General features: G+C 48.4%; 1 protein-coding gene across 1 annotated transcript in view; it reads left to right on the top strand.

Moving 5' to 3' along the window:
* XRN1 (5'-3' exoribonuclease 1) overlaps positions 1-16,594 on the top strand; it is a 1,308,150-nt gene that overhangs the window by 403,788 nt on the left and 887,768 nt on the right. The window contains exon 19 of the mRNA XM_086943712.1: positions 16,314-16,417. Coding sequence (XP_086799838.1) covers positions 16,314-16,417 — 104 coding nt within the window. The remainder of the gene's footprint in view (positions 1-16,313; positions 16,418-16,594) is intronic.

The raw sequence follows: 16,594 nt of genomic DNA, 5'->3' as shown, positions 1-16,594 counted from the left end.
TATCTCATCCTTACAAAGGGGTGCTTCACTTAGCCAGCCAGTAATAGGGTTTTGTTTTGTCACACATGCCAGATTGTCATTAAAATGAGGAAGGTCAGTGCCTAGGAGAACCTTCTCTGAGAGTACTGGAACTACTCCCACTTTTCATACCTGTGGATTCCCATCTATTTCTATTAGCACTTCGGCTAGAGCATATGAATGGATATCTCCATGAACACATGAGACTTGCACCTTTTCTCCCTCTTACTGACACTATTTCGAGTGCCAGAGTCCACCCGAGGATATGGGATCATGCTTCCAACACTGGAATCAGTGTTGGTGTATGATTCCAACATGTTTGATACCCAACATGACTGGTTCGGTGCAGCCACTATATATAATTAAACATCTTGTAATGACTGATGTCCACTATATGTATTAAAATGGCTGACTATTCTTACATAGCCTGGAGAATCAACTCTGGGTTTGTAGGGGTGTCCTGATCATGCAGGGGCACCCTCACGCGTATAACAAAGCACCCTGCCCTCAGGACTGAAGAGCTTGCCACAGGGGTGACTTGTAGGTTTTAAGTGTAGTGACCCCAGATATTAGGAAACGTATATCTGTTGTCAGAGGTGCAAACACCAACTCACACAGGTTGCAATAGCAGGCCTGTAGTCACAGTTAAAGTGAGCTCCCATGGGTGGCACAATACCCATGGGAGCCCATTGGAGATCCCTGGTGTACTTGTGCCCTGGTTACCTCAGTACCATATACTATGGACTTACAAGGGTACACCAGTAGACAATTGTGGGTGTACAGAAGTACTTATCATGACCAATTTAGAGAGAAAGCACAGTGACTGGGGTCCTGATGAGTAGGATCCCAGTCGGACTAGTCAAAAACATACTGACACCAAGCAAACAGTGGGGTGACCATGAAAGTATATCTAACTTTCCTACAATCATTATGAGGCATTTTGGGTCTCCAGCAACAGACATGATAGTTGGAGTATTGGGATGGAAGGGCAGAACCAATTGCTTGTTCTTCATAGCACAAACGTGAATGAAGAAGAAAAAAACCTGCACGGACAACCTTTGCAGTGTTAATGGGAATGACACAGCCATTTTGAATGAGGAAACATTTTTAATGAAAGCCTCTATTCGTCAATAGGATTAGCCTATCAATCAAAACATGATCCTCAGTGTAGTTAATGCACACAGTGAGCATATCATGATACTTGAGGAATATTATTGGCCAATACTATTACCACATAGTAAAGAAGTCTTCCTATTGCACACTGCCACATGATTATGTGATTTGTACGTGACTGAACTCCCCTCAGGATCCCACAGGAGTACAGCAAGCACTGTTTCTCAATGGCAGCACACGCTTTCTGCCCAATTTTATATTGTACTCAAGGTAATAAACATGTGGGCGTAGACCAAGCCCCTCTCTTAGGTGTGCTTCTTAAAGCTAATTCTCTGTTGATCACCTATGGTCAGGTGACTGCTGTGATGTGCACCTAGACCTAAAAAGTAAAACTCTGAATCTCAGAAATCTTGAAACACATTCTAATACTAAGTTTTTTTTTTTGTTTTTTTTTAAAGCACATCACATTATACAAGTATCTTAACTTTTCCAGACTGAGTCATGGAGTTATGTCAATGGTGCCAGAGTATTATTAATTATCCAGAAGCAGTGCAGATGTTTTATTATACTTTGTTTGCTTTATTCAAAATAATATTGTTACAAATAATCTTTCACAGTTCCTATCTGCACCCATTCTGCATTTGATTCATTGCAATCTTAGTAAGTAGAAGACAGTGACTACAAGGAGCTAGGCAGTGCACAGTTGTCCTGGCGGACTATGTATCCTTTCTAGTAGTGCATATTCATGCAACATTATATTTTTCCTAAATTAATATGGGCTCACTTATGGTTTCTTCACTCATACATGTTTAGTGGACTCCATTAAATGTGTCATTGCATGGATACTAAACTGATGCATATTTCTGCCTCAGTGTGTAATCATTGAACTAAATATGTATTCTTTCCAATAATTGCTAATTTCTGTACAGCAAAAACCCACAGGAATAGCCACTGCTCAACTTTTATATGGTGAGCAGCATGGATGTTTGTTTTTTTAACTGAAGGACAGCCTAGGAGTAGGTAGCAGGAAACCCTGACTGGAGCCAGGAACATCATGACACCTGATGCTTGCCTTGCTTCAGAGTAACCTGCCATGTGACCTGGAAAGATTACCTGTGGCTTGAAGAGTAGACAGTGATCAAGACAACTTAACTTGAGACCGGAGATCTGAACAGGGAAAGCTGATGATGGGCCTCAAAGTCACAAAAACGGACATACTAGAAGAATTCATAGGAAAAGGGGTCCCCCAACCACAGTACCTGAAGTGGCAGTAACTTTAGACATCCTGATGTCTTGGCAGCACAATCATAGGACTCACCACTCTCCCTTGCTGTGTGCCTTGCACACCTGCATTCTGTCCACCCCTCCAAATCGTTTTAGACCCCCAACTTCCCTCTTTGTTGCTCAGTCATTGCTCAATCACAATTCTATCAGTGCTGTGCAGTGTACTAGAAAGCAAATCATGTAAACAACCATAGTTACTCAATTTCAGCCTCATGACCACAAAGGACTTCATCGAGGCTGCAAAAGTTTGTAGGCCAGCACGATCACCGGCAGACCCATGTCTGTTCATATATGCAAGAATATCCTTATTAATAGTTCTGCAGCCAATCCAGCCAGAAATATAAACAGCACCTTGCTAAAAGTCCATTCCCAAATTAACTCCCTAAAACAAAGGTTTTACATGCCATGTATAATTGGCCACCTTCCTTTCATCCCAACCTGGCACCCAGCTACTGCAGATGTACTGTTGTTTTCCACTTGTAAGCTAACGATATCATGTCATAACCTGTGTAGTTGGATAAGTGGCATCCGCCTAATAATGAAAACCTGAAAAAATAGGCACTACTGCTGAGCACTGTGACCCAGCCCTCTTCACAGTTACAAAGCTGCCCGCAAGGCTCCAAACGCTGAGTAGTTTTAGTTGATGGAATCATCATTGAAATGTGCGTCTGTGTAGTCACTAACTTAACCTGCATGAGCCGTTTTATAGAATTACAAGTATTGCATCCACAGGAGATTCTACAATATTAAAGGGGTACATACAGTGCAACACTAATCTCGATGAGGGTGACTATGGTGCTTCTTTAACTGACCTCTTGTGTGTAGAAGCCCTGATAACCCTCACTATTAAAGGTTTTGTCAGTGTCCTATAGTTTGGTCCTTTGTCTGTTCCTGTGTGTCTGTGTGTGTCTGTGTTTCAGTGTGTCTGTGTGTGTGTGTCTGTGTGTGTGTGTGTCTGTGTCTGTTAAAATGGCAAGATTCCTTTTTTCTATAGTGGACTTAACCCTCATTACAGTTTGATGTTGCTCATGGCTCCTAAACCCAAAACGGAAGGAACAAAATGGGTGGGCTTTCCTCATGCAGTGTGACACATTCCTCCCCTGACTTTTTCTCTCTCTTTGTTGTTGCCTAGCATTGAAACTTCTGTGGCCTTGCTATTCTGAGTCACATATACATAAATCCCTTGGCGAGTTCTGGCTGTCTTGACCCTAGATTTTTACCTGTCAGATAGCCAGTGAAAACATTGTGAAGACTTAGGATGCACTACCTTAATATTGGGAAAACAAGGCATATTAAATGTGCCTCAAAAGTAGGATACATACTGGCTCTCTGTTCAAGGATTTTGTTTGTCTTCAGAGTATTGAAGAGATTGCCCATGATTATAACGCACACACTCACCAATGACACGATCTTTACTGCCTGTGCCACTTTCCTCCTTTAAGACAGTGTAGAAGCCTGGGGTTTTAGGTAATCCTTGTCAGGCTGTGCTGTGTGTAAATGAGCAGTCCTCTGACAAAAGGTTGGTGGGACAGTTTTATCTCTGCAGGAATCTACCCATAGGCAATTAGCTCCTTGCAGCCTAGCCAGCTAGAGTCATCAAACAACGTGTGTCATTAACTGGATTATGGATCTGAAAAGTAGCTTTCCTACCTTCATCTTGAGTCAGTCTGCAGCGTCTCTGACACTTAACATACCCCTAGTATATCTGTATCCAGGATTGGATTGGGGCGACACTTAAACCTGGGCAGCCAAAGCACAGTGGCCCACATTTGCGGATTGCAACCTTTCGCAAAACATTGTTTGCTTAGGATCATGGAAGTAATGTTGGTAAACATGTGCCATAATAAAAGTATTTTAAAGACTATAGGGCCAGTAACTTTTGCCAAGTCTGGAATCAAACCTATTCTACTGTAACACACCCACAGGTTCCTGGCACTCATCTCAAGGGCTTTAAATCCACCCAGAGGTCAATGAATTTACTTCTCAATTTTGGATCCGGCAGCCCGTGCTCAGTTTGGATCTCGACCTTAGGTCCCGCAGCGTGTGCTCAGTCTTGCATTCCTGAATGTCCTGTCTGCCACCAGTCTCTAAAGTTTCAGTTCATCCTTTAAGGATATTTCCTTCCCGGTGAACAGCCAGTCTCTGGCGGATCATGCTCTTAGGGCTTGAGACTTCAGTACCATCAGGGACCAGTGTCCCCTGCTTATACTTAATCATCAGCATGAGACCCTTTGGGATAGTGGGCAAAATATAAATGCTTTCACTCCCTAGCATGTCCAGACTCTAATTTATCATCAGTTAGTTCCCAAAGAACACCGTTACTCTCAGAACCCTTGAGATAATTTCCACTGGTGGATCCAATTAGGCTCCTGCTCACACTTGGATCCGTGAGGTTCCTGCCCACAAAGAGGTCCTCAGAGGTTACTGCTCTTTCTGTTGCTCATGGAATATTTCTCACCCTAAGATAGCCCTCTTCATCCGTAGGCCTTTTAAAGTCATCCGTTTTTTTCTGATATTCCCAGTATTTTTACAGTTCTGAAGAGGCCCTCCCATGCTCAGAGACTGGTGAAAGGTGCATTGTTATTTTTGTTTTACATGCTGCAAGCTTCATGTGGAAGTTCCTTCAAATGGAATGATGCTATTATGTAAATGCAAAAATAAAAAACATAGTGTCACTTTCCACACATACATGCAGATTTATAAAGCACAAAGATGACCCAGAGGTATTGGAGCGCTTTACATGAGCATGAAATAAAAATACAGAAGGTCAGATTAATTTCTTCTTAGGCTCAGGTGGATTAAGTGATTTGCCCAGAATCACAGGATGTTGAGCTGACACTGGGACTCAAACCTGGTGCCCCAGTTTCAAAGTCTGCGGGGAGGGGGACACAAATAAACTGAGGGGTTCCTTCCTTCCCCTCACAGGCACACCTGATGCTGTGACAGCTTGAGCAGCCCATTGTCATTCTGCCCCTGACAACTAGCTTGCTGTCCTGACTTAATGTGCATGGGGGCTGGCTCAGTGTATGTATGTAAAGGCTGTAAAAACAGCCTATCTGAAAGAGACACATTAGTGATAGATTCCTTACCTTAGAATATCCCCAGGCATCAGACTGGATCCGGAAAGTTATGCTTAGCAGGGCCCCTGCGCGTCAGTAGGTGGCATCCTGTGGGCTCGGTGTCCGTCACTGGCGTCTTCAGCCCTGAGATGACGTCACGGAGAGTACTTAGGCGCCACACTTGCGCGCTGACGTCCGTTCTTTCTTTTTCCGCGCCAGCAAGCGCAGATCCGGATTGAGCATGTACCTTAGTCACTTTTTGATTACTCTTTTTGAGACTTTTGTCTCCCCTTTTTTCTCCTGGTGCACGTAGGGAAGCCCGGCTTCAAGTCTTGTGGGACTTGCCGCCGTAATTTGTCAGTACTAGTAACACAAGGAGGTTTGGCTCTAATCAGTAAGGCTCAGTTCAATCAGGTTCAACAACAAACGAAAATGCCAATACTGATAAGTTCTTTAAATATCAAAGTCTTACAAAAATACACAGACCACCGTTCAATGCATTTGGATGCTATTTAATAGCTATTCATTTAGAAAATATTTTAAATGTACTCATTTGAAGTTAGACAAAATTGCGAAAAAATAAATACCAACAATGAAAGTGGACATTAGAAAATAAACAGCAAATCACACATGCCTTCATTCAACACAAATCACCCGTTTCTCAATCATACCTCACACAATCATCATACAACGTACCCAATCAAGTGGAGCAGGGGATGCACCAATTGAGGGGTACTATGTCTGCCAACAAAAATTATTTACAACATCCATTGTTTTTACAAAACACCATTTGCAAATATATTAAACAATTGGAAACATTCAAAGATAAAAAATGATGAAACAAGAGTCAATGTATCGTTGCTATACAAACTTTGCACAAAGATTAATTAGCAAAAAAGAGCAACTTGGCAGACCCGATTGTAAGACTTTGATATTTAAAGAACTCCCCTGCGGCTCCTCGGCAGCCTGGGAGTCCCGCGGTCCACCCGCCATACCCGGGTCCGTCGGCGACTTCCGAACAGATGCAAGAGTTTCTTGCTGCCATGGACCGCCATTTTAGGCCCCGGGCGAACTCGATGTTTCTTCTGACCCGGGGTTTGTCTCTCTTCCGCCTACTATGGAGGAAGGTGCCTCCTACACCGTGGTGCTCCGTTGGGCTGCGGAGGCGCTCAATCTAGACCTTCCTACAGTGGCCCTCAAAACCAACCTCCTTACAGAGGTGCTCTAGATGGCGTCTGCATCGTCGGAGCCGCTGCTCCCTTTCAATGAGACCCTTACCGAAGTCCTTTTGGGCACTTGGTTGCGGCCGGCCACGGGAGCGCCGCTGGATAAAAACGTCACCAGGCGTCATCGCCCGGTGCCTGGTGATCACGCCTTCCTGACCACCCACCCTACGCCTGAGAGCCTGGTCATTCAGCCCTAACGTCGCAGAGTGCCTTTCCCACGGCTCCGCTGGATAAGGACTCTAAAAGGCTGGGACAATTTGGTAAATGTTTGTTCTTCTCGGCCAGCTTAGGGCTGCGGTCAGTTAACACCGTCTGCTTGTTGGGCCGTTACTCCCACGCAGTGTGGGATTCCGTTACTCAGGTGTTGCCTCAGTGTTCTGAGGAGGTCCAGTCTGTCCTTTCCCAAGCGATTGCTGAAGGGAAGGATGCGGCTAAGTTTGCCATCAGGTGTGGTTTAGACACCGCTGATTCGTTGGGCAGGACAATTTCCACGACTGTGGCGTTGCAGCTCCATGCCTGGTTGCGTTCGACTGGGTTCTCGCCCGATGTCCAGAGTTCACTCATAGACATGCCCTTTCATGGCTCCTGTCTCTTTGGCGATAAAGCTGACAATGCACTGGAGCACGTTAAGGACTCACGGGCTACTGCCAAGTCCTTGGGTCTTTCTACAAAGCACCCTGCCACTCCTGGGTTTTGTTCCTTTCATGGCCAGGACAGAGGCACCCTGGCACGCTCCTCCAGCAAAACTGTGCAGAACCAGCCTCAGCGCAGTTGCGGCCGTGGCTTCCGCAGGGGCGGGTCTGGGAACCAGCGTGTGAGTCAGTCCACCTCTACCCCCACTGCTTCCGCCTCCAAGCCTTCCTAATCCAAGCTTCAGGGAGCACCCCACGCCGGTGGGGGGCAGGGTCCGCCACCACCTCCACCACTGGCTCAAGATTACATCAGACAAGTGGGTGCTGCAGATAATCTGCAAAGGTTACTCCCTTCCTCTTCAGTCCTCCCCTCCAGCCATGCCACCTCGATGTCACCGCATGTCTGGGGATCATTTGAACCTTCTCCGTCAGGAAGTTGCTGCCCTCTTGTCCAAGGGGGCCATCTAGTACGTTCCCGAGCAGGAAGTAGGGAGTGGTTGTTATTCCCACTACTTTCTGGTCCCCAAGAAGGACAGGGGGGGGGGGGGGCCTGAACCCCACCTTGGACCTCCGGGACGTGAATCACTTCATTCGGAAGGAGAAATTCAAAATGCTGACTCTGGCCCAGGTCCTGTCTGCCATCGACCCGGAGACTGGATGGTACCTTTGGACTTGCAGGACGCTTATTTTCACATCCCTGTCCTGCCGTCCCACCAGCGCTACCTGCGGTTCACGGTAGGCCAGAAGCATTTTCAGTTTGCCGTGCTCCCCTTCGGCCTCACCAGTGCCCCTCGGGTGTTCACAAAGGTAATGGCGGTGGTCGCAGCTCACCTGTGCAGGCCAAGGGTGTCAGTCTTCCCCCTACCTCGACGACTGGTTGTTGAAGGCGGGCTTGCCCCAGGCAGTCGTCAACCACCTCCAGACTACGGCCAACCTCTTGCATATGCGGGGGTTCTCCATCAACGTGCCGAAGTTGCACCTGAGTCCCTCCCCTTCATCAGAGCAGTTCTGGATTTGACGCTGTTTCGGGTTTATTCTCCCGAACAGCGAGTCCGGGATATTCAGGCTATGATTCCGACCTTTCACCCTCTATCCCGGGTTTCGGTCAGGATGACCCACCGGCTTTTGGGCCAATGGCCTCCTGCATCCTGCTGGTGACACACTCCAGATGGCATATGCGAGGGTGCTGCACGACAATTGCAGTGGTGGCTCACTAATCACGATTGGGTCCATGGCAGATCCCTCTCCTTTCCCCAACCGGAGCACACTGTGGTGACTGACGCGTCCCTCCTGGGATGGGGAGGCCACTTGGGAGAGGTGGAGATTAGAGGCCTCTGTCTCTGGCGGAGTCACAGCTCCATATCAACCTTTTGGAACTTCGGGCGATCTGACTTGCGCTGAAGGCGGGGGGAGTGTGGTGCAGGTGTTCATGGACAACACCACTGCCATGTGGTATTACAACAAACAGGGCGGGTGGGTTCCTAGACCCTATGTCAGGAGGCGCTGCACCTCTGGATGTGGCTGGAACATCAAGGCATTACCTTGGTGATTCAACACCTGGCAGGTTCTCTGAACGCCAGGGCGGACGAACTCAGCCGCCGGTGCATGATGGTTCATGAATGGTGTCTGAACTCTGGTGTGGCGCAAGGTCTCTTTCTGCAGTGGGGAGAGCCTTGGTTAGATCTGTTCACCACCGAAGAGTACGCGCAATGTCATCAGTTCTGCGTGTTGGAATTTCCAAGGCGGCGCTCGCTTGGAGACGCTTTTCGCCGCAAGTGGAGTTGCGGTCTGTTGTACGCCTTTCCGCCTATACCACTTCTGCTCAGAGTGCTGACGAAGATCAGGCGCGACCGGGCCCAAGTCATTCTTGTGGCTCCGGACTGGGCTCGAAGAGTAGGGTATCCCGAGCTACTCAGTATGATACTCAGTATGAGCGTTGATCCCCCAATCAGTCTGCCTCTTCGGGAGGATTTTCTGTCACAGCAGCAGGGGAAGGTCCTCCACCCAAACCTGTCCCTTCTACGCCTCCATGCGTGGAGATTGAGCGGTGACAGTTGACCGCTTTCGACCTTCCTCCCGAAGTCTGTAATGTCATTCTGGCAGCCAGGCGTCCCTCCACTGACAGTGTACTCCTGCAGGTGTAACACATTTGTGGCATGGTGCACAGCAAAGGCTGTGGATCCCCTTTGTGTCCCTCTTTTTGAGGTTCTTCTGTGTCTTCTGATTTTGGCACAGCAGGGTTCTTCTTTGGGCACTATCAAAGGTTATCTTTCTGCCATCTCCGCCTTTCTGAGGCTTCCCGATAAGCCTTCTCTTTTTAAGTCCCTGGTTGTTAACCATTTCCTCAAAGGCATTACACACACGTTTCCTCCTGTGCCTTTCATAATGCCTCAGTAGGACTTGAATCTTGTCTTGACTTCTTTGATGTGCGCTCCCTTTGAGCCCCTTCATAACTGTCCCTTACGTCTTCTCACCTTAAAGACTGCTTTCCTGGTAGCTATCACCTCTGCCAGATTAGTGAGTGAGCTCCAGGCTCTTTCTTCCAAACCTCCTTTCGGTTCATCCAGACAAGGTGGTTCCAAGGACCCATCCTCCTTTCTTGCCAAAGATTGTCTCTCCCTTCCACATTGGACAGACCATCACTTTGCCCACCTTCTTTCCGCCTCCGCATCCTTCCAGGGAGGAGGAGAGGCTCCACTGTCTGGACCCAAAAGGTGTGCTCACATTCTATCTGCGGCGACACAACAGTTCCGGGTGGATGATCAGCTCTTTGTTGGCTACGTGGGCGCCAAAAAAGGCCAGGCTGTGCACAAATGGACCATCTCCCGGTGGGTCGTTCTGTGCATCAAAGCATGTTACTCATTGGCCAAGAAGGAGCCTCCTGTGGGACTGCGTGCCTATTCGACCAGGGCACCTGCAGCTACTACTGCCTTGGGACACTGCGTTCCCTTGCAGGATATTTGTCAGGCAGCTACGTGAGTCTCGTTGCACACATTTACAAAGCACTTCTGCCTGGACAGTCCGGTCTGGAGAGACGGCTTCTTTGGCCGTTCTTCGCTCTGTGACTTTCTGGTGTAATACTGTTTGCAGACCCACTTCCGGCGTTGGTATTGCTGGGGTATCTATTCTAAGGTAAGGAATCTTTCACTAACGTGTCTCTTTCAGATGCACAAGTTACTACTTGTGTAACGATATATCTGTAAGAGACATTAGTTAGTGATAGATTCCTTACTGCCCGACCCATCCTCCCCGTTCTGCGAACCGATATCTAGGGTTAAGGTAATCCCTTTCAGGTCCCTAGTTTTATGCCCCAGTGGTCGGTATCTTGCATGGCTCTGCGTTCCTGGTGTGGAAAGTAGTGTACAGAACTGACGTCCGCGTGCATGGGTGGCGCCTAAGTACTCTCCGTGAAGTCATCTCGGAGCTGACAACGCCAGTGACGGACGCGGAGCCACAGGACGCCGCCCACTGACGTGCAGGGGTACTGCTACGGAGGCGGGTGCGGCCTTTGCTCACGCGGTGTTCACGGCTGTGGGCTTTCTGTGTATGGGTGACCCGATTGCTCATTTCCCGGTAGACCATCTCTTGGAGGTTCTACACCAGGGCTCTGGTGGAAGGGAGACCTTGCTTCCCTTTTAGGGCTCACTCCTTTCTTCCCTGAAGGGGGCATGGAGGCGTCCCGCCTCTGGGGATCCTGTGCCTCAACACCTTCTGCACCGACACCTTCCGGCGCCGCATGACCCGGCGTGCCTTTCCCTACACCCCTCTGCTGCCAGTCCACTTTTGTGGACCGCTTTTCCCTCACTGCCGCCACTGTTGACTCCGCTGTCCCCGTAGGCCTGCTGGCTGGACTCTTGGGGGCGCAACATGTTTGCCTTGACCAGTGCTGCCCTTCGGACCCTTAACACCTTGTGTGTATTGGTGAGGGCCTCCTCATGTTTGTGGGACTCGACTGAGTCTCTGGGATCCGCTGCTTCCCAGGAGACTGTTCAGGTGGACTTACGGCATCATGCTTTGGATGGCCGGGAGCTAGTGTCGTTAATTCTCCGCTCCGCTCTGGACATCTCGGAGGTGCTGGGCCGGGCCATGGCTTCCTCAGTCGCCCTCCGTCGCCATGCTTGACTTCGGGACGGCGTGTTCCCTGAAAATATTCGGGAGCGGCTCATTTATCTTCCATTTGATGGCAGCCTGTTGTTCCATGCCCCGGCTGACTCCGCCATCCAGAGGTTCCTGGCGGGGAACCGTCCTCCTCCTCCTCCCCCGCCTTATTCTCCTCCTCCTCCTCCTCCTTCCCCCTCCTCAGTGACTGCTGAATTGAGCTTGGTTTGGGACTTTTGGCTGCCCTTGCTGTAGATGGTGTTTGCTGGCCATTGGGTCCTCCTTGCTGGGAATTTGGCATGGTTGGCTGCTGGATGGCCCTTATTGCCTGTGTGTGTGTGTTTTTGCTGGATTTGATACACAAACTTGCCCCTGAGATTAGGCCTTCTGTTTTTCTTTGGGCTGCTGTCAAGCCTTCCGTGGGGCTGTTATTTTCCCCGTGACGCATTTGCTTTCTCCTCTGCTGCGGAAGTTCTTCCAAAGAGGGTTCCTGTGTCTTGGGACTTACCGTACCCTATGTGGGGTAGTGGTAGCTGTTATATAGCTATGTTCTGCTGGGGAGTTCTGGTTGCCTTTGGTGCCTGTTCTCCATGGCGTTTCTGTATGTTGCTATTGCTTCTTGAGGTTGTGTGCGCGACCCTTGTAGTAGTAGGTCCGGGCATTTCCTTTCCTTCCTGCTCTTGTGCTGAGAGCTGGGATGTTTCTGTGTCCTCCTTGCTTTTGGCGGCTTATGGCTATAGCTGCTGTTCTTGCTAGCCTGTTGCCTTCCCTCTGCGTGGGCTCGTCTCTTTCCTTGGGCCTTCTAGGCTTCTTCTTGTTCCTCTGCCTGTCCTGGCATTTGGTGGAAGCTCTGTTGCCTTGGGGGTGGAGTGGGGTGCTTCGGCCTCTCTGGCTTTGCCCTTGGTCCCTATCTAGGGAGTGTGCAGGCCCCTCCACTCTTCCTTCTTCCTCCTACATCCCTCTTGGGGTTGCTGGTGTTTGACTGATGGGGGTCCTCTTGCCTGGAAGGGACGAGGTTACTTCCCTGGTCTACAGGTCTGGCCCCCTCTGGGCCCCCGGTCCTGTCCAGACTGGTGGGGTCGTTTCGCAGACCCTCCTTCCCCGTGGGTTTTGCTAGGGTATCTATTCTTCGTGAAGGAATCTACGGCTAGTAGACTCTGAGATGTACGAGTTACTTACCTTCGGTAACGATGCATCTGGTAGAGTCGATTCAGCCGCAGATTCCTTCACGGCCCGCCCTTTCTCCCCATTCTGCGAGGGCCCCAGGGCTGGTCTTCGGTACTCGCCTCCTGGTGGGGGGCTAGGTCTTCTGTGAGTACCTTCTTTAGCTCTTGACGGTGGCTCCGTCTGGTTGCTGTTCTTCCCTCCTATTTGGTTCTGGGAAGTTGGGGTTCTGGTGCTCCTATGCCCCGCTGCTCCATGTTGGGGAGGTTTGCCTCCAATCTCTACCCTCCCTCCCTTCCTCTTACTGCTAGGGGTTCTTGCCCCTCTGCCACCTTGGAGTTGGGGTCCTTTGGTCGTGCCTTACCCCTGTTTCTTGGGGGGTGGTTGCCATCTATGCTGGGTGGTTTGGAGGTTGGTTGTTCCTGCCTGTTGGGACTGTCTCCCCTTCCTTGTTTCGGGGTGTGGGTTGTAGGCCGGCTCTCTGTCTCCGGGGGAGAGGGGGGGGGGGGGGGGGGGTGGCTGTCTATGTATTGGCAGGGTGGCTCCTCGGGCTCTGCTCTGTTCTTCTTTCTCTCCCTGCCCTTGGACACTGCAGTGTTGCACTGTTCCCTATGGGGTCTCTTTCCTTTTTGTATACTCTTTCGCACACTGTTCCCAGGCTCCCACAGTTTTTTGTCTGGTGGCTCCGTGTTGTGGTGCGGTAAAGTTCTCCGAAGAAAACTGACGTAGGTGCCGGGGTGGGGCTTATGTGACCACGCTGACGTCACGTACGCGGACGACGCCTGGGCTTAGTCACGTGATGTCACCCCTCCTCCATTCAACTTCAAATGGTTTAGCGTGAACTACTAATTATTTGGCAATGCGGGAAGCATGTCGCCACCACAGGCTACAGGTTTTTTTCAAAGATTGTGTTGTACATTTAACAAACTTGTGATCACAGACCCATATGACATCTGTGGTGTCTGGAGCCTGAACGTGACTCCTCCAAGTACTATAAAAATCCTCTTGCATACTTTTGACAGCCATTAGGGAAGGGAAAGCCAAGCAGTACTTAGTGGATCACAAAGTGAGGTAATTTCCTCTCCTGGCCACCCTCTTCATACGTACTTAGAAGAAGCAGCAGCACAAAAAATAAAAACTGCATAAACAGGACTCCTCAGCTTCTAGACTTGCTTGGGTTATGTTATGTCGGCTGCATGCACAGTATCTGACTCTGGCTTCATCATTTTCAACTGAGCCTGTTCCAGTCTTGACCAAGATGTGACCCAGGTTCCCAAGACCATCGTTGGGTCTCCAACAGGTTGAAGCCTTCAGAACGTCCATGCCACAAATTTACAATATTAATCCACCTCCCTCTGGTGCCCCTACTGGCCTTACGGAGGCTTTGTGGCTTCCCTTCAAGCATATGCCCATGGTTCATTCCTATGCGCTGGGTTACTCTACCTAGAGCTTGCCCAATCTTCTTTCATCATAGAGCCATGCCTCTGCTCCTTTGCTAAAGGTTGCCAACGGCTTCAGTGACATCAGTTTGGAATTAGCCAGTGCTAGCTATTAAGGCGTTTCTGACTCTGTTACTCAGATGCTGCAGAATGTTTTAACATAAGAATGACAATGACCTCCCCCTACATCCCTTTACACGCTGCAGACCTTTACTTTTATTTGCAAAACACCACTGGCTTTAGATTCTCCCCTTGCCCACCCACTGAAGAGGGTGCATCATTTGTGGTGGCATTCCGCAGACCTATGGAGGTGTTGTAACCTCCTCTTACATCAGAAGAAATTGAAGTCAGATTGGCTTACGGCTATTCTTTTGCCTGGCCTTTCGTCTTCTAAGCATCTTTTACGACCCTTGTGGACCTTATTCTGGTAGAGTGGTCCAGTTCATTTGTACTTCACGTGCTCGCTGCCCCATTGCAAGGCATCCTAGAGCAGTCCCTGGGGATCCTTAATTACACAGAACTCAACAGCTGAGTTTATAGTCTGCCACTTGTAGGATTAATCTGATCTCCTTCCCTTCTACTGTACTAACCAGGCAGTTAAAGAGATCTCTGTTGACCCTTTTGTAGCAGCGTTGCCACAGAAATCTGTTGGAGCTGTGCTCCATGTGATTGGTCCTGAAGGAGTTTTTGCGGTCTACCAGGGGCAACTTGGTTTAGGTAGTTACTCAGAACATGACTGCCATATTGTACCACAAATAAGCATGGTGACATGGGCTTGCAAGCTCTCCGTGTGGAGGCACTAGGTTTATCATATGGCCTAGCTCTCACTCCGATCTCTCATCTAGAAGGTTTGATCACATCAGGGTGGGCGGACTCCCCAGCTGTCATCTGCACCAAGAGGCAGTTTGAGATATTTTTACCCAGTGGTACACATACTTGGTGGATCTTTTTGCTAGTTCCTAAAGCAATTGTTTTGTGCTCTTAAGATCTCTAGGAGATGTGCTCTGGCTTCACTGGTACTTATTCCCCTTTGTTGTACCAGTTACACTGGCTCCCGGTGAGGAAAAGAGCTATCTTTAAGATACTTTGTGTGGTCTTCAGATCAGTACAGGGGAAAGGCCCGGCCTACCGTAGAGACAAACTTAGGTGGTATCAACCGGCCCGACAATTGAGATCCAGCAATACCAACCTTCTGTGCACCCAGAAAAAACGGAGGGCATTTAATGGCGGTAGAGCCTTTTCCTACCTGGCGGCGAACCATTGGAATATGCTGCCACAGAACATCAGGTCCTGCAGTGAGTTAACCAACTTTAAGAGACTTTTAAAGACATGGCTCTTTTAGACATGCTTCCCCATCTTTCTCTCTCATATATAGCGCCGAAAGATCCCCTCGAGGATGATTCGCCTGCGCTCTATGAATCCACAAAGTAAAGTAAAGTAAGCATTTCTTACACTGCTTCTGATCCCACGTGTTCTTAGAAAGGTTAGGTGTGACTGAGTGCAGGTCATTCTAATGGTCCTGGCTTGGGTCGAGAAGGTCTGATGATCTGAGCTCCTTGCATCTAATCTTTCCTTCTGTGGTTTCCACTTCAGGAGGACCTGCGTGTCCTAAGGTAGGGTGTTTGATCCAAACCTCTGCAGTTTGCACCTTCATGCATGCAGATTAAGTGGGAGCTACTGGGAGGCTTTGAATTTCTGGTGCATGTGGTGGATTCTATTGAGGTTGTACACTAACCTCTGACAATTATATACTCCGGTTGTTAGGCTCACTTCATCTGGTATAAGGAGAAGTAAGTTCATCCTTTACAGGAAGAACTTTTCCCGATTAGGTCTTGCATCTGGGAGGATTTAAAAGGTGAGGAATCTAAATGGTAATATTGTACAACTCAAATGCCCAAGCTTTCCGCAATGTCACTCATGTATGTCGAACATATTTTGAACTGTGTGATGAAATGTCTTTCCGCCAAACTTAAAGTTAATTATATAAAAAAAAGGGGTGTGGAATCTGTGGGTGCATATAGTATCTAGCAGAAAGCATGTTACCAAAGGTAAGTAACGTACTCTTCTACTCATTTGGGACCGAATATGTGATGCAAAAAAAAGGCAGATATGCAACAGTGCACTTTTCAGAAATGGTATAAACAGGTATTTTGTGAACAGAACATTTTTTAACATTAACTACTAAACAATCAACACATTTGCAAGCAACAAGTTTTATTATGGCAGTTGCATCACAATAAATAAAAAGCTCTATTTTTTTTGTTTGTTTGTTTGTTTCAGAATGTAGAAAATGTAGCAGCAGAAGTGCTTGGCAAGTCAATCTTTGTGAACTGGCCACACCTTGAGGAAGCCAGAGTTGTTTCTGTGTCGGATGGAGAAGTAAAGTAAGCAAGCTGTGCTAAATTAAATATTTTGTTTGTTGCATGTTGTTCTAACAAGGGAAAGAATGTTTTTTTAAAGCAATATTTTGACTTTATCAGTTTAGTTAAACTTTGTGTTCAGCTACAAAATCTCTTTAGCAATGCCAGATGCATCTTAGGGAAATAAGAAGGTGCTGATGT

This window comes from Lissotriton vulgaris, chromosome 11, assembly GCF_964263255.1.
Source record: "Lissotriton vulgaris chromosome 11, aLisVul1.2, whole genome shotgun sequence".
NCBI classification, from domain to species: Eukaryota; Metazoa; Chordata; class Amphibia; order Caudata; family Salamandridae; genus Lissotriton; species Lissotriton vulgaris.
This window is presented reverse-complemented; position numbering and strand designations above follow the sequence as displayed.